Source organism: Coturnix japonica, chromosome Z (genome assembly GCF_054131305.1).
Source record: "Coturnix japonica strain WE chromosome Z, WE-NBRP24, whole genome shotgun sequence".
Taxonomy (NCBI): Eukaryota; Metazoa; Chordata; class Aves; order Galliformes; family Phasianidae; genus Coturnix; species Coturnix japonica.
Genome location: NC_140702.1, coordinates 61,725,196 through 61,749,271, shown reverse-complemented (window position 1 = coordinate 61,749,271; position 24,076 = coordinate 61,725,196). Strand labels below are relative to the sequence as shown.

General features: G+C 47.5%; 1 protein-coding gene and 1 long non-coding RNA gene across 2 annotated transcripts; one reads left to right on the top strand and one right to left on the bottom strand.

The window, feature by feature from the left end:
- Positions 1 to 5,693: 5,693 nt before the first annotated feature.
- Positions 5,694 to 12,994, bottom strand: OTP (orthopedia homeobox). Its single transcript, XM_015848523.3, has 3 exons — positions 12,824 to 12,994; positions 11,371 to 11,780; positions 5,694 to 7,562 (listed from the first exon to the last, which is right to left on the bottom strand). The coding sequence occupies exons 1-3, from the start codon at positions 12,858 to 12,860 to the stop codon at positions 7,032 to 7,034; spliced, it is 978 nt and encodes a 325-aa protein (XP_015704009.2). The 5' UTR covers positions 12,861 to 12,994; the 3' UTR covers positions 5,694 to 7,031.
- A 1,562-nt stretch (positions 12,995 to 14,556) lies between these two features.
- LOC146754122 (uncharacterized) lies at positions 14,557 to 15,355 on the top strand. The gene is made up of 2 exons (XR_014939809.1): positions 14,557 to 14,684; positions 14,893 to 15,355. It is a non-coding gene; the product is annotated as an uncharacterized LOC146754122 (long non-coding RNA).
- The last annotated feature ends 8,721 nt before the right edge of the window (positions 15,356 to 24,076 follow it).

Here is a 24,076-nt window from a genome sequence, read left to right as displayed (position 1 = left end):
TATCACCTGGTGTGAACCACACAGGTAGTCAAAAGAGTATTTGGTGAGTGAAAATCCTAGACACTGCACCAAAGGAAGCAGGCAGATAGATCTTTATGGTGAGGAATCCCATGCTGCTTTAGTCAGAAAGTCCTTCTGAAGCTAGATAAAATACAAGGATCAAGATGAGATCTAGGGATGAGATGGGGTTTTGTGGCTTAGTAGAATGACTGGGCAAATGTGATGTCAAAGGTAGACAGGATCACAGCAGCATAATTAATGGAGAGCAGAAATGTGTATTAGTTGAGATCCGGGCAGAGAGTGTTATGTGATAAAGAAGAAATTTCTGAACTAGTTATGGAGTTTTTTAAGGAGATAGTGGAAGATTAATATTGATGGAGCTTGGCAGGCTACAGAACTTTGAAGAGGAGAGTTGGGTACCAAGACCATTAGAAGCTTTTTGAAAATGTCTGCAGTACAGGTGCTTTCATTTGGGAGGTAATGGTGTAACCAGCTGCTGTCAGAGTTATAACATAAAGAAGGATGTATATTGAAGGCATCAACAAGTAACAGATTGGCTTTACATTTTGGATGTAATTGATTGACTGTAACGTTCATGAATGAAATGTACAGATTTACAGTCCATTGGAGAGGATAAGAGAGGAACAGATAATGAATGAAGTAGGGCAATTTATTGTAGAAGGTGCAAGTATCATCTCCAAAAGAAACACTAAAGGTTTGATTCAAGTGAGGACACAAATAGAGTCAGATGCAACAGTTTCTAATGTGAGATACTAGGAAAGGCCAGTGCAATCAGCTAATGACAGGGGGGCCTTCATCCATTATAAAGCATCTCCTCTGCAGCTGTCAGCATTGAGGCAGAGCCCCACAGAGCCCAGGATCATTTCTCAGCCCTGTAGTGTTCTTTCCAGGCACAGTTTATATCAAATCTGGGCTTAAAATGGTGAAGAAGTTAAAGTAGAAAAGGCAAAGTGACAGTACTGTAAAATACAGTGAAATTACCTCAAATATTCCTTAAAATAATTAAAAGTTCAAGAATAAAGCATCATCCATTTATTTGCTATCAGTACCTGGAGATAAGAATGCAGACTGACAATGAATGCAATTGCGGGTGTTAATTATTGCTTATAACAGGCACAAAGATTATAGCCACCAACAGCATTAAATGTAATTCTTTATTTAGTAATTTAATATCCTTCCCTGTTCATCTCAATGCATTTTTATACATCTGACCTTCTGTAGACTTCTCATTTTGTCTTCAGTTGAAAGAGCAAAGCTGGTTAATTTCTAGTGACATTTTGTGGCTGCAGAGCTGCTGCAGTGTCTTTTTATACTCAGTTTTGTTTTTAAATCTGAATTCATTGGTTATCTCAGCACACCAGCCCTGTAAGATGGGCAACACTGCTGCAGTGAGAACCCCTCCCTCCTGCTGTGTCCCCAAGCTTATCCTGGCTTCTGGGTACAACAGACATCACCAAGCAGCGGCAAGGACCACAGTGAGATTCAGCTGGACAGTGCTAAGTGCCCTTCCCAAATCCTACCTTCTGTTCATCCAGCTCTTAACACTGGCTTGCACTGAGTGTGACTGCAGCACAGCCAAATCCTCTGGAAATAGCAGTGCAGGGAGTCACCCTGTTACAGTCAAATCAAGCTTTGTCTCAGCTCAGAAACAAACTCAATATCAGTGCTCAAGGATTTTGCTAGAAAATAATGTTTATGGCTTGAAAAAGGGGGTATATTTTCCTAATTATAAGATACCAAAAGTAGGGGAGGGTGCATGTAGTCATCCTGAAAAAGTTAGGAAAAAAAATAAACTTTACAGGCTTGTAAAGGATCCATAGGGAATCATAGCTGCCACTTAAATTATATTAAAGGGCAATAAATTGAAACCAGTAAAAAAGAAATGTGTCCTTACAGGGTGCATTGTCAGCTTATGAAATTCACTGTAGCGGGAGGTCAGTGAGAGAAAGTCTGTGGTTTGTTTTTTTCCCCAAGTACTTTTTGGGTCACTACCAAGATGCTTCCAGTGTTGCAGGAGAAGCTAATCAAACTTCATACTCCGAGGCACAAACCGTGTATGGGGGTCGCAGAGAGCGTCACCCTTGCAGGCAGCCTGTTAAGCATATTCTGCATCTTCCCTCTGACCTCCGCAGGAGGGTGAGGATCTCTACAGCACAGTTGTGTAACTCCAAGTAGCAAATCCTGCCCAAACGCCTCTGGGCTCCTTCCTGCAGAGTCTCCTCTGGTGGGTTTCAAAGCTTGTAACAGCATAATTTTAGCACTGGAAAAATGCTTTTAAGCATGAGCACTGATGAAAGATGCAGAAAGTGAGGCAGAGTTTTTGAGCCCCGAGCATGGTCTCGGGAGAAGCTGTAGCAGGCACAATTTATTGGCAAATAAGAGCGGCGACCTCTCACCCATACCATTATACAGCATCCCAGGTGGAAGACAAAGGCGGGCTCATCTGTGTGCGAGCCCTGGCTGTGAGAAGGATGAAAGGAAAGACACCCTCCTGCCGTTTTTTTCCTGAGGAGCAGAAGTAAATCTCACACGGGGCCTTGCATGGCCTCTAATGCGCTCTCTGAGCCCCATCCAAATCGAAGAATGATGCCCAATCAAAGGCAGTCCCCAACCACCAATCATTCTCATCATGATGAGGTAAAGAATTAAAACAGTGCTGTCCCTGCTTCCTCCTTTCTGCCCACCTTGGTCTTCCTCCTGATCAGTCAGTGGCACACGACAGGATCCTGAGGGTGCTGTGCAAATGTGGGGCAAATCCTGCTTCCCTGAGCCCATCCAAGGCTGCTGGTTATCTTGCCCATGGGTATGGGTGCCCTGTGCATGGCTGTGGGCTCCGTCTAGCCTGCGGGTCCTGGATCCCACCTATAGATGAGCTACAGCCAGGTGCCTGTGTGTGTCCCATGCCTGGTTTTCCTGCTTCCCCACATTTGTATCACACAGCAGAGAGAAGCCAGAATCACTTCGTTCTCCCCAGGCCATCTCTGCAGGGCTGCGCAGGCCACATGGCCCATGCCCACCCAGCACAGGTAGGCAGGAGGAGTCCCCCCGTGCCAGGGCCTGCTTCCAGGAAAGGCTCCTTAATTCCAGCATTGGAAATGAAGAGGAGTTCTCTATTAGCTCTCATATTAATAATTTAGAAAATACATGCCCAATCACTTGTGTTCTCTCCGTTCCCTCTGAACACAGCTGCAAACTGCATTAGGTGTTAGGGTGAATGGATGTATTTCAGATGAGATATTTGTACTGAATTATTAGGGTAGTCTGTATTACAAAATTACTAATAAACATTGCTTCTGGCTCAATTTAGCCTGAACTCAGTGAACCCAGCCAGCGGTGAGAAATCAAAAACTCTGAAATACCCGATGAATGAATCTAACTAATCAAGAAACCCTGCAGGAAGTGGATGCCAGGATTAATGAGCCAGCGGTTTCACCATGCCATGCTGTTATTTCTTCACATAAATGCCCTCAGATGAGATTACCTTTGTCATGAAAAGGAGAAAAGGAAGGTTACATACTTTCAACTGACAGGTTAACTGCCATACCTCCATTACTGTAAGATACATTTTCATGTTCGGAGATTTTTATTCTGGAAAATGAAAATTTAAAGACCACAACACAAATTAAACCGCATTTTCATTTCTAGGAGCAGGGATCATTGCTGCTAGCACAATAATGTAATCTGTACCACAGTGCCATACGATCTCCTGCCTTGCACAAACTTTCTTCCGATGTTAATAGCTGCTCGGCGAATGCAATCTCAAGCTGAGGGTAGGAGCGGGCTCAGCCTTCCGGGGGGATTTGAGGGGAGGGAGACGGGAGAGGGAGAGTGTCAGAGCATTTCATCAAGAGAGCAAATGAAAGGTTCGGTGACATTATCTTTATGTATATTCCTTATACTCCAGAGGTGATGCTGGGTTTAGAGGGAAGTAAACCTGTGTGGATATGTGCTGGTGTAGAAACGAATCCATACACATAAACTTAAATCAGAGCCGATTTATGAGCTGAGTGGAGTCACTCAGAGCAGAAACACACCTTCAGGTAAGCAAATAAGCCCAGCTTGCAGCAGCCCCAGTGCCTGGATTTAGCTACTTTGTCAGTAATAGGCTAATTGCTATTCCACGTAAATGTCCCCTCTCGATTTACACGGATTTCTCTCATTTATTTTCATCCCTTTATGTGAGTGAAGCTGAGCTGCTCCTGTTGTTAGACAGAACCAGTCAGTGTTTCTTTCTTTATTTTATTTTATTTTATTTTATTTTATTTTATTTTATTTTATTTTATTTTATTTTATTTTATTTTCATGTCAGTGAGGGTGAGGTTCTGTGAGAAGTTTGTTTGCACGCAACTTGTGATGTATACAGGTGAAACCTGCAGTTCCCATCCTCTTGTCGACATCAAACATGAGAGCATGGGCTTAGATGCTGAATGTTGCACAGGTTCAGCTGGTACTGAGGGTATATATAATTTCAAAAATCTCCGACACTCGGAATACAAAGATCTATTGCCATGGAAACAAATGTTGTATCAAAGTTGGGTAGAATCAGAAAGCTTTGCTCATAACCAGGACAAGAGTTGCATTAGAATATGGAGGAAATGATGGATGTTTTGGGAGTGAGAATTAACCAGAAAGGCCTTTGCAGGGTCTCTTCATAGGCTGTGATGTTTGGAGTGAAGAGCTGGATGTTATGCGTTCTGTCTCAATCCTCTGCCCCCCACCAGAGAGAGCGTTTTTCTCTACCATTAAAAAGCACATTTTTTTTTTTAAAGATCTTCCACACCGCACTTTACTGCACTCCTACATCATAAAGCTGTCTTGCTTACGGCGATATAAAGCAGCTGTAAAAAATTACATGCCTGTAAGCAACCCTCCATACATTTGGGAGAAGTAGGGTGAGATCTGCACTCCTCACACACAGGCAGGCACCCACCTGTTCCCTGGTGAGAGGAAAGGGGTGTGCAGGAGAGTAGGGCAGGCCCAGGGCCCCCCACTATCATTTGCACACTGATCTGGAGGGCTGACCCCGAATTTCTGATCCAGTGCAGCAGGGCACAGCCCAAGGCCAAGCTGGGGAAGGGGGGCAGGTGGAGGCAGGAACACCCCTTTCCACTCACAGGATGAGCATCTGGGCTGTTTTGGCACCAAGGCTCCTGCAAAAGGGCACAGAGCTTCTTCCTTGGGTGACCCCCGTCTGGCTCACTGCTGGGCCTGGAGCTTCAGTAATTTATCCTCCTTTTATTTCTCTTTTAAATTAAATATGCGTGTGTAATATGCACTTTGGAGCAGGCAAGGACCCTTCTGCGGGTGCCTACAGAGCTGGGCACTCTCAGGTGTGTAATTAAGAGGTGTGTAATTGATGTACAAGGGGAAGAGATCTCAGCGCACCATGTTACAAAATGAAAAGAGGAGGGAAGAAAAGCAGAAAGGAAAACGGGCTGCCGAGTTGCTTGGCAAAGTTCTCCCCCCCACCACACACACACACACACACTGCGCTGTGTCTAACTTTGCCCGGGCTCCACGGGCTCACCCTGCCGGCAGCCGTGAGCTCCTTTCGGGGCGGCATCGGGACACGAAGCGGCAGCCCCGGCCCGCATCCCCCGGCCCCGCTGCGCCTTCGCCCCGCGCCTCAACGGAGCTTCTCCTTTCTGGCAGCGGAAAGGCCAACTACGCAGAAAGATTAACAAAAGTTTATTAATCATGAAGTATTAAAATCGTGATAAATGACACGCTTCGATGCAAAATTCAGGCAAGCAAATCGTTCCCACACGTATGACGAGGGAATCTGTGAACCCGAAAGCAAGAAATCTTGTTCTTCTTTCTTTTTCCTTTTCGCCTGCAGTTCACAACACCTCTCGTGTCTCACACGCCACACCGAATCCTTCATATCACATACCGAAAATGATTTTATTTATCCATTTACATTAACTTGATATAAACTCGTAGGGAAAGGTCAAATGATATGCTTTTATAATAGCTCAAACATTTATTAAGAAACGCAAAATTCAATAAATTAGCACAGACAATAAGTTAAAACATAGCACGAATCGACCAGCATGTAACAAGAATGCTTCATCTACACAAAACATCCTATTTCACATTGTTTGCTCATTCCTCCAGCGGCCCTGCCCTGCGGCGGGGTGACCGGCACATGCAGGCGGGCGGGCCGCGGGGGCCGGCCCGGGCGGGGCGGGGGCCGCGGCCGCGGCGGGCGCCTCCGCCGGCGGCAGCGGAAGATGCAGGAGGGACAATAGCAGCAGGAACGTAAATAAATGCATAAATAAACGTGGGGTAGATTGACAACTAAACCGTCACGAAATCAAAGGTCCGAAAAAGGGAAGTGCTCTTGCTTTTTTTTTTTTTCTTTTCTTTTTTTAACGCGCGTTTTTTTGTCTTTTTTTTTTTTTTTTTTTTTTTTTTTTACTTTTACAAAAACAAAAGAAAAGATTATGTGGTTTTTTTTTTTTGTTTTATCCCCTTTTCTCTCTCTTTCGTTTGTAAATGCTTTTTCGAAATGGATTTGATTTCCATCGGGCTCTCTCCTGCCGCTCCGCTCGCCCGCTCGCCCGTGCCCCGACGGCGCTGCTTTCGTCGAGGACAGGGCGGGCGGGGGTCGCTACTCTTGAGAAATAAACCGAAACCAAAACCAAATCGCATTTCTTCGCAGGGCCGCTCGGATGGGCGGCGGGTCGCGGCGGGGGACGGGCGGGAGGCAGGGCCGGGGGTGCCCCTGGCAGCTGGAGAGAGGCGGCCGTCGGGGGGCGGGAGGGGTGGGAGGGGGGTAGGGGGGGACGCGGGGATGGCTGAGGGGGTCTCGGCCCACAAACCAGTCCGGTGGCGTCTGATTTCAGATCCTGAGTCGACTCCCTGGTAAGTCAGGTGGGGGCAGGTGGGGGCCCGCCGGGGCGGGGGCCGGGGCGGGGGCGGTGGGCACTGGGGTCGGGGGTGGGGGCGGGCGAAGCGGGGTCGCGGGGCGAGGCGGCGGCGGCGGCGGCGGCTCGGGGCGGCGGCCATTAGGTGAAGCTCATGGAGACTGTGTGCTCTAGTGCTTTGCGGCGGAGGGAGGCGATGCTGGTTCCCCGCCACACGTCGCTGCTGTCCGGGGAGCTGCAGAGCTGCGGCGAGCCCGTCACGTTGCTGGGGCCGGGCAGCGAGGCGGGCACCATGCCGGGGAAAGCGGGCTGATAGAGGTGCGACTGCAGCCCGGCGCCGTTGGAGCCCGCCAGGCTGTTGGAAAGCCCCATGGAGTTGGGCGGCGGCCCGGCCGCCAGGCTGCACTGGGACAGGGACTGCGCCATGGCCTGCTGCCTGCCCAGCGCCGGCGGCAGCGGCAGCTGCGACACCCCGGGCATGGCGGCGGCGGCCCAGCGCGTGTCGTTGGCGTGGAAGGAGCAGAGGCTGTCGCCCATGGCGGCGGCGGCGGCGGCGGCGGCCGAAGGGAACTGCGGCAGCCCCGGTGTCGGCAGCAGCGTGCCCGGGGCGCGGAACACGTTGGTCGTCTTCTTGCGCTTCTTCCACTTGGCCCGACGGTTCTGGAACCACACCTGGGGGCCGCAGCGACACACTCCGTTAGCGACACCCGCCCCGTCCTGCCCGCCCCGACCCCCATCCCCCGCCTCCCCCCGGTCCCGGCGCTAGGGGGCGCGGCGGGAGGGACCCCTGCCCGCTCGCCCTCCCGTGCCTCCTCCGGCCTCACGCACTATTGCGGCCCCACGAGCCGCGGTGCGAGCTCCAACTGCTGCAACTTCTGGCAACGAGAGGGTCTGAGTGTCCCACCCTGGACGGAGCTGCCCGCAGCCCCCTCGCTCGGGAGGAGGTGAGGCGCGAGGAGACGCGCCCATCCCCGTTCTCCTCCCTCTCAGGAAGGAGAAAATAATAATGCCAAAATGCCAAACGAAATACGCCACGGGGCAGAGCTCTGTGCCCTCTGGGGAGCAGAGCGGCGGAGCCGAGCGCTGAGCAAAGCTCCGGGGCGGCCCCGCGAGCGGCGAAGCTTGGCCCTGTCTCAGTCTCACTCCCGCTATTCTTCCTTTCCTTCTTTCTTTTTCTCCCCCTCCCCCCCCCCCTCCCCCTTTAACAGAAGGGTGGTTTTGGTATAAGCGGAGCTTTGCCCGGCGAAAGGGCGCTGCGCTGCTTCCGACAGCACCGGCATGTGTGCTAGGGGTAAAGAGCAACCAGCCTGAAACGGGGCTGAGCGCTGCCGCCCCCCGGCAGCCGGAGTTTGCCGTTCAGTCCTGTGTATACCTGGCACGGAGAAACACCCATTAACGGGGGCGAGCAACTGTAAAGGAACTAAATGTTATACGAATAATCGAAAAACCGAGTTCAATTATGTTTTAGGGTTAATAGTTAAATTGCGGCTACAAAGTCTTTTATGTTTCATGGTTTGCTGGTGTCGTAAAGAATCTCCATCAGGTCTGATGGCCGCAGCTCATAGCTGCACCCCATATGCTTTTAAAATGTGAATGTTTCCAATTGAAAACTGGTGCATGACAGATGAGAACTCAGAGAAAACCTGGGGGAGATTTTGAAAGTGCACACATGGCACTGGAGAAATATATTACCCGTGGGCACCGGGCAACTTCGGACTCCTTTTAAAATGCAGCTAACACCTGAAAATTATTAATACAACAGTGAGAATCTAATGGAGGTTGGAATCTAAAAATCTGCCTTGATGATATCTGCTGTTACAGTAATATAGACATACTGTAAATGTATTTCAAAATATATAGCCCATTTAATTCCCCAGCTATAAATGGGTTAGAAACAGAGAATATCACTTTTTTTTAGTCTTTTTTCTTTCTTTTTTTCTTTTTTTTCCCCTTCTCTCTTCCTTTTCCTTTTACTTTTTTTTTCTTTTTATCTTTTTTTCTCTTTTTTCTTTTTTCTTTTCTTTTTCTTCTTTTTTAATTTTTTTTCTTTTTTTTTTCTTTTTTCTTTTTTTTTCATTTCTTTCTTTTTTTTTTTTCTTTCTTTCTTTTTTTTTTTTTTCAGAAGCCAGAGCTTTATGAAGATCTCATTGGAATCCAGCGGATGATTAATGTGAAGATTTGGTAGGAAATCTGGAGAGCTGTATTAAAGCTCAGATCTCAGGTTCATTTCGATCAGCCAGCCGTGAACTCTGGGCCGAATTCATTACACTTTAATAGTGCTGGGAGAGGGAGAAAATGCAATTTCTCATTCCATTAGAAAACTAGAAAATACTCTCAGCTTGTCCCCTATTAAGATGTGGCAGGTGACGGGACCATTGTGGGGGACACGGTCAATGGAATTACAGCACATTATTTTTGTTCGTATAAAATATTGAAAGGCAAGCCTGACTGTGCAGAAGTTATTTCACTGATTTGGTTTTTATGTAAATAAAATATTGAAAGTTAATTAATCCGTGCTAGAGACTAATGATTATGCTTATTATATTGCATTTGATCGCGTAATTTGCATGATTCTCGCATTGCTGCTTAATAAGCCATTCCAGGTTATAAATAATTCTGAAATTGGTTTCTAATAATGGCATGCTATAAAAAGAATGGTTTTATTACACCAGCCTGAAAAGCAGAGCAATATCAGACGTGGAATTGGACTCTCGTTTAAGCACCAGCCGCTCTAATAATTATTTAAATGTATCATATACATTAAATACAGATCTAGGACGAGGGAAGAGGTAATTTATCCTGGCATCCAAAACCCTTAAAAACATATACAGCCGCTATAAATTAACTATTTATATCACTTCTTAATCAATGCGGAGCCCTCGCGCTGCAAGGAACGTGTGGGCAATCTGTTAACTATAAAGAAAACTATAAAGTACTTGTATAAGAACATAAACCAATTACTATTTAATTTAAATTTGGTCAAGGAGCGGTGGTACAGCAGATTGTGAAGTAAATACATTTTACATAAATTATTTTGCACTAGATTACATAATGTTAATCATTCTGAAGTGTTAATTAAGAAGGTTGTGTTGATCTGATTACTTTTTAAACTACAGAACATTATTGTAAAAAATATTTAAATTGCCACCCTATTAAACTGTTTTTATCAGCAGCCTCGAGCTATTATCATTGGTTTAAGATTATGCTGAGGCCATTAAAACACTTTGTCTTTCTTTCTACGGATTTCTTTGATGTGCTGTTAGAAAATAACTATTTCCATTTTATATTTTACTTCATTTACCACACTCCTAATATTGAAATTGGTATCATTAACCTTTGGGAAACCCAATAAAGTTTAATAGACCTCGTTTTCTTTTTTCATAGAGTCAGTTGTCCAATTATATTTTATTTGTGAATCTAATTTCTTTCTTAATTTAAAGTAATTATAGTCCTGCGTAGGCTGGGTCAAATTGTTTTACTTTCTAGAAGCAGACGCGCATTTTCTGTCACATTCAGGACCTGGGACGGTTTCTGTTGAGGGGTTTCTGCTGCGTGCCTTTATTTGGCAGAGGGGCCAGGGCTTGCCGACGGCAATTTTGAGAGCCGGAGCTCCCAGAGCGCTGCCCTGAACTGAGAGAGCGCATCCCACAGTGAGCGCTCCGCTCCTGAACTGCGCCCTCGGCGGGATATTAACGCAGCCCTGGCCCCGGAGCGCACGCCGAGCGGTCCGGCAGAGATCCATCTCTCACTTCTTCCAACTCCTCTCGTTTGCTTTCAGTGGTTTCTTATGTGCCTACGTGCACGGGTATGTCTCTCTGTGTGCATATCTGCGCGCACTCTAGGCGATAGAAAAATCGCTCCCTGCGTGTCGAAGTTACTCGCTCCTCCTGCCGAATCCGACATCCTAATCGAGGAAACACCTATTTTGGATACCTCTGCGCTCATCAAAAGTGCCTTTTGGCAGACGGCTTCCTCCACTCCCTCTGCGCCCTCCTTTCAGCACCGCGAACAGCTGCCCCGGCGACGGGGAGGGAGAGTGGGACGCGGGGACGGCCTCGCCGACCCGGGGCGATTCCTCTGAGCTCGGACCCTTTGCCACGCTGGGGCTGCCCCCTCTCGGGCTATGACTCCTGCGTCCTCCTTTGAGCTCCAGGAGCCCACACGCGGGCCGTGGGCAGGAGCCTCTCCGCTCTCGTCCCGCTCGGGATAACGGCGGCGCGAGCGTGTAGGGGACAAGGGGACGGCCCTCGGCGCGCCGTCTCCGCCACCCTCCTGCGGGGACAGCGGAAAGGGGCGGGGAGTGAGAGGGTCCGGCTTAGAGCCCGAACTGCTGCTCTCGGGGGTAGTTTCCCCGGCTGTGGTTTCGGGACGCCAACCCCCCGGCCGCACCCTCGAGCCCGGCGCCAGCCCAGCCGTAGCCCGCGGCCCCGGGATAAGAGTGTGGCCGGAGCTGGCGCTGCGCGGGGACGGCAGCACGTACCTGCACTCGGGACTCGGTGAGGCCGATGCGCAAGGCCAGCTCCTCCCGCATGAAGATGTCCGGGTAGTGGGTCTTGGCGAAGCTCCTCTCCAGCTCGTTGAGCTGCGCCGGCGTGAAGCGGGTGCGGTGTCGCTTCTGCTTCTGCTGGCCCTGCTGCTGTCCCGCCTGGCTGGGGTTCTGGCCGCCCTGCTGGCCTTGCTGCTTGTCGGCGTCTTTGGCGCTGACGGCCAAGGAGCTGGGATTGGATCCCACCGTAGTGATGTCCTCCCCCGGCAGCAGGGTGGTCCCTTCCACCGTGTCCGAGTTGGGGGCCATGTCTCCCGGGTGTCCCCCCGGATCCGAGCCCCCTACTCCCAGCCGGCACTTCACCGCCTCCCGGTGTCCCAGCAGCTCGGCCGCATCTTTCATCCCTGCGAAAGCAAAGGAGCCGCGGTCACTGCCCTGCAGCCGGGAGGGTGGCCCCAGTCTCAGCCCCGCTCGCGTCCATCGGAGCGGCGAGGAGCAACCGGCCTCACCGGCCCCACCTCCCGCGGCCCGCAGAGCCCCCAGCCCGCGGCAGCTCGAGGAGGGGGAGAGAAAACTTTACGGCGAGCCGCTCCTCTCCCCGCTTAAATAACAGCTTCCCGCCGGGCCTCCCCTAACGCGGTGAAGGGAGGGGAGCGGGGCGAGGGGGAGGGGGGCAAGTTTTGCCGGGCTCTGCTCGGGGTTTTCCCAGCTGATAAAAGAAAGAAAGAGGTAGAGAGAAAAGAGAGAGAGATGAGGCTGCGGCTGCCCTGCTGCCAGGAGCGTTACCGACCGAGGAGCCGGGAGGGGGCCGCCGAGCAGCGTTCCCCTCTCCTCACTCTTCTCCTCCGAAACAACGTACGGATGAAGAGCCACAAAGAGGTGGATAAAGAAATTTGTTTTGTTTTTTTGTTTGTTTGATTGATTTTTGTGGGTTTTTTTTTTTTGTTGTTGTTGTTTTGATTTGATTTGGTTTGGCTTTTTTTTTTTTTTTTTTTTTTTTTTTTTTTTTTTTTTTTAAGGAAGGAAGTCGAGAAGAACGCGAGCAGGCAAGCAGGAAAAGGCCACCCCATACTCCTTCGTAAATACCATCGAGCTCTTCTACCCTAAAATAATAATACTCATCATAATCGTAATAACGCACAGGTATGTGTATAAAAACAAGGAAAAAGAGATTAAATGATCCGCAACTCGCTGAGGATCTGCACACTCCTTAGGTCTCCCTCTCTGTTTCCCTCTATTATTATTATTATTATTTTATTTTTTTTTTAGGACGATGTTAAATCAAATTAAACTTTAATACAGTACAATTACTTTTAAAGGAATTAGCCCATTTAGATCGCATTAAGGTGAAATAAGGAACAAATTGTCAATTTCCTGCCCCGGATTCCGCCCCGCTCGCCGCCGCCGGTGCAGCCGCCGCGGGGCGGGGGAGCGCCGAGGAACTCACCGAGACGGGCGTCCAGGAGGTCGGCGTGAGACAGCATCGCGCACCGCTCCAGGGCGAAGGCTGTTCCCCCCCAAATTTTAGCGGCCTTAAGTTATTTAAAATAGATATAAGATATAAGATATAGATATATATAGATCGCCTAAATGAAAGAAAATTCGGTGTGTGGTTAAAAAGGGGGTCTCTTGCATTATAATGTCCTTTAGAGAGACGGGGAGGTGCTTAACACTTCAATGAACCCGTGAGCAGCTCGGCGCGGGGACCAATCAGGAGGGCAGCCTGCAAATGTCAGCGCCCGGAGCGCCCCGCTCCGCCCGCCCGCCGCCCGCCCGCCGCCGCCCCGGCCTCCCGCCGCCGGCCCGCTCCGCGCCGCCGCTCCCTTCCCCGCTCCGCTCTCCTCCGCGCCCACCCTCCCCCTTTCCCCTTCTCCCTTCTCCTCCGAGCGCGCAGTGGCCGCCCCTCTCCTATCTCCGGGTCACCCGTCATTTATCGGGTTTTATCATTCCTTTTCTCCCTCTTTTTATTTTCCGTGCCTTCTCGGAGCTCGCCCTCTGCCCCGAACAGTTCTGGCTCCCCGGGGGCGGCTCCGAGCCCCCCGCGACACAAGGGATGTTGCGAACGGCTGTGCTGCGGCGCTGCCCCTCTCGTCCTGGGGGCGGGTGGGACGGCGGCTCTCAGGCGGCCCCAGCGGGAGTGGAAGTCCCGACAGTGTCCCCGACAGCGCCTTCCCCTCGAGTTCGACTCGCGTCGCATCGCATCCCCCGGTAAAAGGGAGCGAGCAGCGCGTGTCCCGGCGGGTGCGGGAGCCCCCGAGCCCGGATTTCGCCATTAAAGTTTGCAAGTTGGGCTCGCCTGCAAACTCAATTTAAAGCAGTAAATAAAGTTAAATGCTTTTTATTTTCCTCTTGAATATGTTAAACTACTTGAACAATTTAAAGTGCTTTGCACAAGTGAAGCGAACCATTTCTAATGTTCTGATTTTTCAAAGCCAGCCAACAACAAAGTTTAGATTAGTAATATATTTCTAACCAGAGTAATTTTCAAGATCATTAGGCATTTATGTAATTAGTGCCAAATCTATAAGCTTTTATTACGATTATTAGAGTAAAATCAGTATAAATTTGTACTAATTTACTACTGTTTAGACTTGGCTGTCAAGCCAAGAGGTTCTTATTGTAAATGATAACTGAGGAAATTAAGTGCAAAATTCTGTACCATTTCTGATCCGCTCCTAAACAATCCGTTTCAATTGTATTTGTAGCAGAACATAATGCCCTTTTAAAGTTATTTGACTTGTATTTTTATTTGCAAAACAAGAAAAATACCCTTTACCCGGGCGCAATGAAAACTGATATTTACTACTTCCAAGTTGATTAACATTGATTTTTAATTCAGAAGTGATGCAATTAAGATTATTCATTTAGTGTAAATAAAGCTTCCACCAAAAAGGGAGCCCATTGAAGTCTGTGTTAAATAATATAGCGCCAATGGCCTTTTTTTTCCTCCGTCCGATTGACTTACACAAAACATTGTAAATACAGCTCGCGAACAGATGCAAGAGTGGTTTTGTTTGCGGCTCAGATGTGCGGGGTTTCGGCAGCGACTGAACGAGGAGACAAAGGAACCGGCCGACCGATCTCTAGGGCAGTTTTGCTGCCTTTTTTTTTTTTTTTTTTTTTTTTTTTCCCACCCCCTCCCTCCCCTCCCCGCTCAAATCTTTGGCTACATTGATTCAATTCAGCTTTCGAGATGTCGGGCTGTTGCAATGAACCTGAGTGCCCGGGAACGGCAGCTGAGAGCAGGGGGAGAGACCCAGAGCCGGGCCACAATTTAGATGGAGAGACACAGAGAGAAAGAGATAGAGGTGGGGTGGGAGTTTCGGGATTTTTTGTTTTATTTTATTTTATTTATTTATTTTTCCTTTTTTTTTTTTTTTTTTTTTTAAATTTTTTTGTGGGGGTGGAAGATGGAGGGGGGGAGGGGTGGGTGTTGAGTGGGGGTTGGAGGAGATATCTTATTTCTTCGGCTACTTTTATTATTATTATTATTATTATTTTCTTTGAAAATCACAGTTTCTTGTGCAGCTCCAATGGAGAAGGGGACGCTCGGGCCTTGAACGTTCCCGAGAGCCGCCCGCGGCCGCTGCCGTGCGCCGAGAGCCGCGGAGTGGAGCCCCCAAAGGCGCAGCCGGAGTGGTGCGGGGCCGGGCCGGGCTCCGCCGGCGGGGAGAAGGGCGGCGGGCGGCGGCGGTGCCGGGGTGAGCGGCCTTTTCGCTGCTGCTGCGGCTCTGGCCCTGCCCGAGCACGGGCACCGCGGCTCCGGGCTGGAGTTAGCGAGGGGTCCGGGCTCGGCCGGGGTCCGCAGGGCGCTCAGGCTGTCTGCAGCTACAGGGGAAAGTGCCCCGGCGGTGCGGGTACGGGCTCCGCTTCTGCGGAGCTTATTGCGGGCAGCAGCGCGGCTGTACGTGTGTATCCGTGCCGTGTTGTTGTGTGTTTCAGGTCGATAAATAAATGTGTAATAGTTAATGTGCAGACACATCAGAGTAATAACAATGGGATGAAATCAAAGGATTATCAATCTCTGTTAGTAACTGCTGAATAACAATGTTGCAGTGTGATTGATAGCGCGCTTCATTTTATGACTTTTCTATTGCTCTTGATTTTTATAGCAGTATAAACAAACTAAATCATTTCTTCCAAGACTTCAGAGCGCAATCGTCTTAGGGGAAGGGGGGAAATCAGAGAAGGAAGTCCGCGTGAGGGAAAAGGGAGAGCGGGGCTGACGCTTAAGCGTGTCAGAGAAAAAAAAAAAAAAAAATGACAATGGGGTATATGTAAAAATCTCTAATCACATTCCGCTTCCGCACACTCTTGTTTTGTCAAGTGCCTGAATTCACCTGGGCAGCGCTGGAGATGTATTTACAAGGATTTTATTTCCCGTCATCTTTCCATTTTCCCAGCGTAGCCAGAAAACTGCCAGTCAAGTCCATTCCCTGTTATAATTTACGGTATTCCCCACATGATCGTAGGAACTGAAGTTCTTAACAAGGAAAAGCTTTAGCGCAATGGCCCAAAATCTTCAGAGTGACAAGAGTGTCTTCAGAAATCACTTCAGAGCAAAGTAAAAGGATTTTCTATGACGGATCCAGTGATTTTTCCTCAATAAATAGGTTTTAGATTGTTACACACACGTAGAACTGGAACAAAGGGAACTACCAGAAAATATATTGGTTGCCCCTAATAAAATTTATTTAGACAGTTTACTTCTCATAAAAAATAGAGATTGAATTTCGTACAGGAGCGCCTGCCAAGGGGCTTGGCACCGGGAGGGAGATAGTCTCCCCCCCTCGCCTTCTTTCTCTTTCCGTCGGGCCCGATGCGGGGTCCGGGCCGGGGCCGCCGCTCCCCGCGGGCCGCCGACCGCCTGCGGAAGGGCTGCGGGCCGGGGCGTGCCGCAGCCACTGCGACGTAACCCCAATTCTCCGGTGCTGTGACCCCGGGAAAAAAGGGGAGAGAACTTTCCGGCCCCCGGCGCTCTCCCCCCTCCCCTCGCAGCTAAACTCAAGCCCTGATTGAATGAGGCTGTAATATAAACAAGTGTATTTAACCAATTCTGCTCTGATTTAGGAACAGAACCTTCTTTTGGCAGAATAATTATATTTGGAGCAAGAAACACGATAAAATAAGGTTAAACTGCTAAAGTCAGCGGGGTGGCTTGGCGTAAATGGCTGATCGGTTTTGTAATTTGATATTTTATTTATGTATTTATTGAGCATCCATCCAGTTAAGGGGGCTGCTGTATGCAGAGCGACGTAATTGCTTTTTACACTTAGCACACGCTCCTGGCGTTTATAGGATGTAACTTTGGGCTGCCTGGCTTCTCCGCGCTGCTTTTTTGGTATCTCCAGACGGCAGTGCTGAAATATCGGATATTGTTATTCACATTCCCGCTCCTCAGTGCTGCATTGTAACATTGTTCGCTTTAATGAGAGGCGCCTCCCTCAATAATTAACGACCTCACATTTCCCTATTTTCTTGCCTGATGAAAAGAATCAATTTTAATTCGTCGTAAATTACGGCTATGCTTTTGAGTGTTATTTGCTTATAGAAAACAAATCAAGTGACTTAGGCTCCTGTTTACTTTTCCACATCGGCACAGCCTAAGCACAGATGACAAATCAAACTATATCCTTTCGTTAGGCGTGATTTGGAGTTAAGAAATGGAAAAACATAAACACGTGTTTTTATTTCAATAAACCCCCTCGAAAAAATGACTTATTTGGAAAAGAAGGACAAGGCTGCCAGCAGCCACAGATCCCGATTTATTCATTCTAGTCAGAGCTAAATATGATGATCATCGCTGCTTTACGACATTAGGCTGCATGCAGCATTTTGTAGCTGTAATAAATATACTTCTTTGATAGCAACTTTATGAAGTTTAAACATATCCGAGGCAAGAACGATCGCAGCTGATAAGAAACGCAGCCGTCAGACGTTCCGAAAATAGCCTTTCCGAGCACGGCACGGAGAGCTCGAGCCTCCTGTCATCCTCCCTCAAACACGTTTAAGAGCATCGTCTTCCTCTTATTTGCTTATTTATCTGAATATCTGTATCTCACTCCGGCTAAGTCAAAGGCGGCATCTCCGATTGTCTCCTCGCTGGCAGGCTGCGGGGAAGCGCTCGACAGCGGATCGGGTGCTTTAGATTGAAAGGATGGCTTCTATCAATTAATTTTCATCACAACTATGACAGCCAGTCTTTTATGGGGAAAAAGCTATTTTAATACAACGTACGCCTGACACCCCCGCACCCGACCTCCTGCGTGCAAATGCAAACTCTGTACACACGAAAGTCACCTCCTTCTCTCCCCCAGCTTTGTGTGTATGTGTTTATGTGTGGTCTTGTGCCTTATTAATGTAAGTTCCGAAACTTGGAAATGCCGAGCATCCGTACGAAGCTCCTCGTTGTTCCGCGTATTTAGTCAGGCAGGAATTATCAGGGTTACTCCAAGCAAAGAGATGACCATTACGAACCGTGTTTAAGATACGCGTCTGTGTAGGGATACAGATCAGTTCTGGGAAGAGTATTCCTGCTGGCGTTTGAAGTATTTATTTAACAAGCCAGCGTATTTATTTTATTTTAATGCGAAATTTCCCCGTGTGGCAGGAAAAACGAGCCGCCAGGCATGGCAATGGCACGACGTACATCGCGGTCTGACGCGGGGGGATTTAACTTTCTCCTTTATTAACACCGCAGCTTTAATCCCTTCAATTACATAGGCGGTATATAGTAATAAGAAACATACATATTTTGTTTGTATGTGTTAAGTTCGCTGCTTTTCTGATTTCTATTTACTCAAGATAAATAATCATATATCAGTTATTCAGTTAGGTGACAAGTCTAGTAATTGGAATAAAAAGAAAACATCTCATCCTTATCTCTTCCTATAACTAGATATAGCGCTAATAAGACTGCATCAATCTTATCTGGCAAATAAATAAAATAGACAAACAAACAAATTCGCCTCCAACAAGTTAATGTGGTGTATCTGAGTGGAAAGTAGATATTTTCACGCATTCTGGAGATGAGGAGTGACTTTTAATAAAATCACAAGAAAAACAAATGTAATTCTGTAAGCAATTTCAGAGCTCAGCCATCTCTCCCGCGCGCCGTTACTTAGCATTCTCCGCCCGTCCTAACCTTTTCTTTTAAAAACCAGTTAGTTCCAGAAATATGACTGTCACTCAATCTGGGACCTTTCGATCCACCTTCCTTTATTATTTTGGGGGCAATTCTAGAGGTAATACGGCTTATTTTACAAGGATGATTTTTGTTGACTTTTTTTTTTTTTTTTTTTTTTTTTTTCCCCTTCCTCTCCCCCCCCACCCCCCAACCCCCCTTCTTTATCCCTCTTGCCCGACTGCGGCTAATTCGGGGCGTCTATATTCACTCAATTAGAGAAATCTAAAGAGAAAATCGATCTTCCATCTGCAGAAATGCCAGCTTAACAAATTAGATTCTTGTTTCGTGCAGGTGATTTGGTGACAGTCGGGGAATTAGAAGTAATAAGTTGTTGTGTTGGAGACCACCTCCCCGGCCCCGGCCCTCCGCCCTGCCCCCGGCCGGGCCCCGCCGGGGAGCGCCGCGCCCGCACCCGCCTCGGGCGCCTCCTCCTCGGGCCGGGCCGGCGAACAGCCACCGCCACCGCATCTCCCGCCGTAATTAGTGCTGCTGCCCTCCATGTGGGCTCGATTAAACCGTGATTTAGCCGAAAGAAATATAATTATGGCTGCAAATAAAATAATCAGCATTGAAGAGCGATTTCCTTAATGAGATGGAGCGGTTGCACGTCACGGAGTAAAGGGGTCTCATTAAGAGGTGGTAATGAGGCTTGGGTGAATATTGGGAGTTGCACAAAATATCCGCAACCGGTGAAGATCCCGGCGCCGGGCTCCCGCTCCCGGGGAAGGTCGGAGCCCGCTGCCGTCCGGCCCGCAGACCCGACCCCGCTGCCCCCGCCGGAGGCCGGGAGCCCCAATGCCCGAGGCGCCTGGATAGAGGGGTTTTGATTGTTGCTAGTTTCTTAAAACCTCTAGGACGGCTGTTTTTAACGAGAGGAGCAGCAACGCTCAGTGGCTCCCTCCTCCTGTGTGCCCGCTGTCCGCCGGACTCCTTGGCTGCTACTATTGCTCCGTTTGGGTGATGTCCCCAGCCCGGAGACCAAGCAGGGACCCTTCATGAGGCAGGAAAGAACAGCTGTGAGGGCGTGAGGCCATTCCCCACTGAACCACAAAGAGGAGAAGGCTGCTCAGATCCAAAATGGCAGATGAGGAAGAACCAAACCCACGAGCTCACTGCTGAGCGCCAGGGAGGCTCTCACCAGACGAGGCTGCAAAGATGTCCACCCAGCATCCATCTGCTGCATGTGCATGGGGCTTCGTCCTGTGCGATGGCGGCCAGTGATGTAGTGCTGTGAGGGAGGGATAGACAGCCAGGCCTGGGCTGTTGGAGTTCTGAGGGGCTGGGGGAGGAAAGGCCTGGAGGGGAGTCACCGCAGAGCCCAGGGCAGTGTGAGAGGGCATTGCCATTGACCAGGTCAGAGAGGGGCTGTACGGTGCTGTCCTAGGGCTGAGGAGGCTGCTTCACCATCACTGAAAGGCAAGGCCCATCGGTGAGCAGAGTGCTATATTTACATAAAATAAAAGGGAAGCAAATGGGGTAATAGGCTGCCTAACTCTCCCTGGGGAAATTACATGCTGGCTCTGCTGTGTGATAGAGGGAAAAATGTTGTTTTGCGTTCATGTCCCCTGCCCCCCCACCAAGATTTTTTTGTGTGTGTATGTTTTAATAGTGTAAAACTGTGCACATCTTGGTGGTTTTTTTGAACTAATTAAGAAAAACGGCTTGCATATGAAATACTAAAATAAAATAAAGGGCAGGGTATTTTTCTTTCTTTTCCTATGTTCTCAGTAACTTAAAGATGAGACTTCATTCTTATTGTCAGCAGGAACGGTTCTCCCCTCAACCCGACACCCGCACCACCTGGTAAAGGTCAGGCCTCGTGATGAGGAAAAGGTCTGTGTGACATTAGCACGAAATCAAGGAACGCTGTATTGGCAGCAGAGAACTGGGAACCATGAGACCAGCAGAGCCCCTCGACTGGAGGCACCATACAACACTCTGACCTCGGTGCAATGTGTTTTCCTGAGGGTGGTCTCTGTGCACTCAGTGTCAGTGTGTATGTGGAAGGGTTTTGTAGTGTTAAGAGATTTGCAACATTATTTATTTATTTATTTACAGAAGCTCTCATCACAAATGCTCACATTTGTCTCCTATTTCACTGCTTTCTAAGATGATGGAGATGTGTAGGACTGGCTGGGGTGCTTCATCGGTAAAGAGAAAAAAAAAAGAAAGAAACATCTCATGTTTTTCGGTGCTGGTTCTGCTAGAAAGAATTGTGCGTCCTGTTTATAAAAAATAAAAAAAAAAAGAAAAAAATTGTCTCAGAAGACTGCTGCTGGTTGGCTGGAGAGAGATGCTTTTGTCAGAAGAATGCTTTCTGATAGGGTTTCATTGTCAAACCTCCCACCGCTGTTTTCTTGACCAGCATGCCATGTTATGAGCAACTTAAAACTTTTGCCAGTGGACCTCTCTCTTCCTGATCCATGTGGCCAGTGGGTAAGTTTTGGGTCATGGCTGACAATGTTTGAATCAATGTTCTCAAAGGAGAAGCATTTCTGCTTCCTGAAGCACAATAATGAACGTGGGACTCTTTTCCTGTATTCCAGGTCACTCACAGAATCACCCAGACCTTAATATACATTGTGTTTATGTTTTTCACATTCAAATCCATCTGTCTCTCTGAACTGAAAGCACAAGTTCGTGCTGTAGCAGGTGCTTGCTGTAAGCAGGGTGACTTAAGGGAAGCTGAGACACAGCACTCAGGGTTTTGTTTGCTCTATTGCTATAGAAGATACAATACTGAAAGTCATCTTTTTCCTTATGCTGCAGAGGAGAAGGTGTCATTTTTTGATGGCAGAATATACTTTGTATATTGGCATAATGTTTGGGCGTGAGGTCTGGAGGATGTACAGAAGAAGTATTTCATTTAACTTCAGAGCAGTGGCCAAGCAGTAAGTTGGTAGAGCCCTAGGACTTCCTTTGTTTCCCACATTATGGGAGTACTTGTGATTGCAGGTGCCTGGTGGAGATGTGCTGGGGAAACTGCACTCATCTCATCATTAACAGAAAAAAGCTTTAATTCAACATCACAGTGACATATCACAAGTAGTCTATGTATGTAATAACTGTCTGACTGCTTTTACCTTCACCCAGTATAAATATGGTGTTCTGTAGGTGGATTACTTCCGCCTTGAATAGTATCATTTGCTAGGATGTGTACAATTGTGTGAAAGCACACCTGAGAGCTGGAAAAATTTAGAACCCTTAGAAGTCAAAGAATTAATGGCAGTGGTGGCATCTCGTAAGAGCGTATTGAATGATGATGTCAGAGTCTAGGAACTCCATCATAACTTCTGCCCTTTGCACACTCTGATGATGGCAGGAACAAAGATGGGCACTGTCATGTAGTTTTAGACTTAGTGTACTGGATTTTCTTTACCAGTACTGGAAGCAATGATGGCAGTGACATTTTGTTCCTGTTCATTTCTGCTCACTGGGAGTGAGGAACTGGAGAGAAAGTAATGTATTAGGGCATCCAAATTGGGGAGGGAGCCAGAACGCAACGTGGAACTTAGCTGCTAGTAATCAGCAAATCGAGTCTCCATTTGCAGTGCTGGCCTCTCTGAATGTTAATAAAGTTCTGCTTCCTTCCCAAGTCACATTATTTACAGCTAATGAATCAGTGAGAGGTTGCAGGGGAGAGTCTAGCGTGGGGATGGTGACATGCTGGGGGAGGAAACCTCCTGCAAGTGGCCTTCTTTACTTTGGATGGCTCCCAGCTGTCACTGCTCTTCTCTCCTGTGCTGTCTTCAGAGTATGCCTTCCTTGTGCTCTGCAGGGGAAGAATTAGAGAAGCAGAGATAAAATAGCCCAATACAGTCAGGATAAGTGTGTTCCTTTTTGAACTCAATGTTTGAAAACAGTAGCTAGCTCCTTGGACTGCTTGTTGAGATTCCTAGTGAGAGTAAGAACTCGGAGAGGGCTTGTCTTTATGTAAGTGTTGGTAAAACTTCTCTCATCTCAGTGTAGCTCAGGAAGTAGTTGACTGGTGGATGAATGTTTTGTCTTGTGACAGTTTGGCAAGGTCTTTATCCTGATTTGCAAATGGTGCTGTTGTTTGGGATCATCTAGCCACAGTAAGATTTTAAGCACAGTGTATGTGATTTCAGGCATCTGTGATGTTTTGGAAGGTAGGGTGCATTGCTCCTTGGCTTGAGTAATGCATTTGGAGACCAGCTGTTGTGTATCCAGTCTAACTAACTACTTTCCAACCGGCTCTCCAGCTCTTATCCCTCTTCATCCTGCCCTTTCTCTCTGAACACTTCAGTCAGATTTACCAGTTGACAACTTGAGTTCTGGTGCAGAACAATTTAAAAATCAGCTACAGACTGAAACAACAGTTTTCACATCTTGCAATGTGTGTAATCTTCCTCTTGTAAGAGAATAGTTGCTTCTGCTTGGTTAATAGCACTATCTACCACTAATACAATATTCTGCATACTTAAATCATCCCGTAATTATTAAGTTAAACTTAATCTTAAAACTATCAGTGCTTACAGTCTTAGAAGTATCAAAAAGCTCTGTTTGAGTGCGAGCTTGTGAATTAAGTATTCCTTACTTCTCCAGTCAGTTGTGATTTGTTCACTTGACAACTTTTACCAAGGATAGAAGTACAAAACATGAAATAATACTTTCTCATCTAAATTGTGGCCAGTATGTAAGTGTTCCTTTTGCTTAAAAAAACACATAAGTTTTTTCCCCCACATTTTTCTGTTTGAGATTCACAAGGGAAAAGCAAAACTTGTGTGTAGATTGGCTATTTTAGAAAGAACTCAGTAGGAAAAGTAGCACGTATCTTTGAAGTTAAGCCATCTGTAAAGTGCTCTTGATCATAGGCAACTGATGATGTTGCAATTTTTGAGCAAGGTTTTATACTTTATGGTACAAATAGAGAGTATCTGTCCAGCTCCAGCTGAGTTTTTCATTAAAATCAAATAGAAATTTTTCTGAAAGGTGCAGATGGGACTGGAATTTTCTGTTTATCCACAGGATGTTTGTAGTCTTGGCAAAACTGTCTGACCTTTTTTACCTTAACGCTTCATCTTTGTAATTTGTCTTGACTTTACTCTAGCAGGACTTCTCTTAATAAAAAGGTAGTTTAATGACCTCAGCTCAGCTCCAGACTCCTCTGAAGAGGCAAGTATTTAGGATGTGAATTCTCCCGTCTCACTTCTCTATTACCCAGAAGAGAAATGGCTCTACATTGGAACCTTAGTTTAGCATTTGCCATATGATGTTACACTATTCTTATTGGCACCTCTGTTCTCACATCTGTTGTTCATTCTCCTAAGACCACCTTGCTTGGTTGTTTGTCTGTTCATTTGCTTTAGCAGCTATCATATAATTGCTGGAGTTCAAAGCGAAATGAGAGCATTGGTTGTCCTCCTTCCAGTTTACAATACACCTCTCAGCTCTGCCTAACTATGGAAAGAAACTATTTTCCAGTATGAATTGTGTAGTATGTATAAGAGTCTTAATGTCTTGGTTACGTGTTTTCTTTAAGCCCTTGCTTGT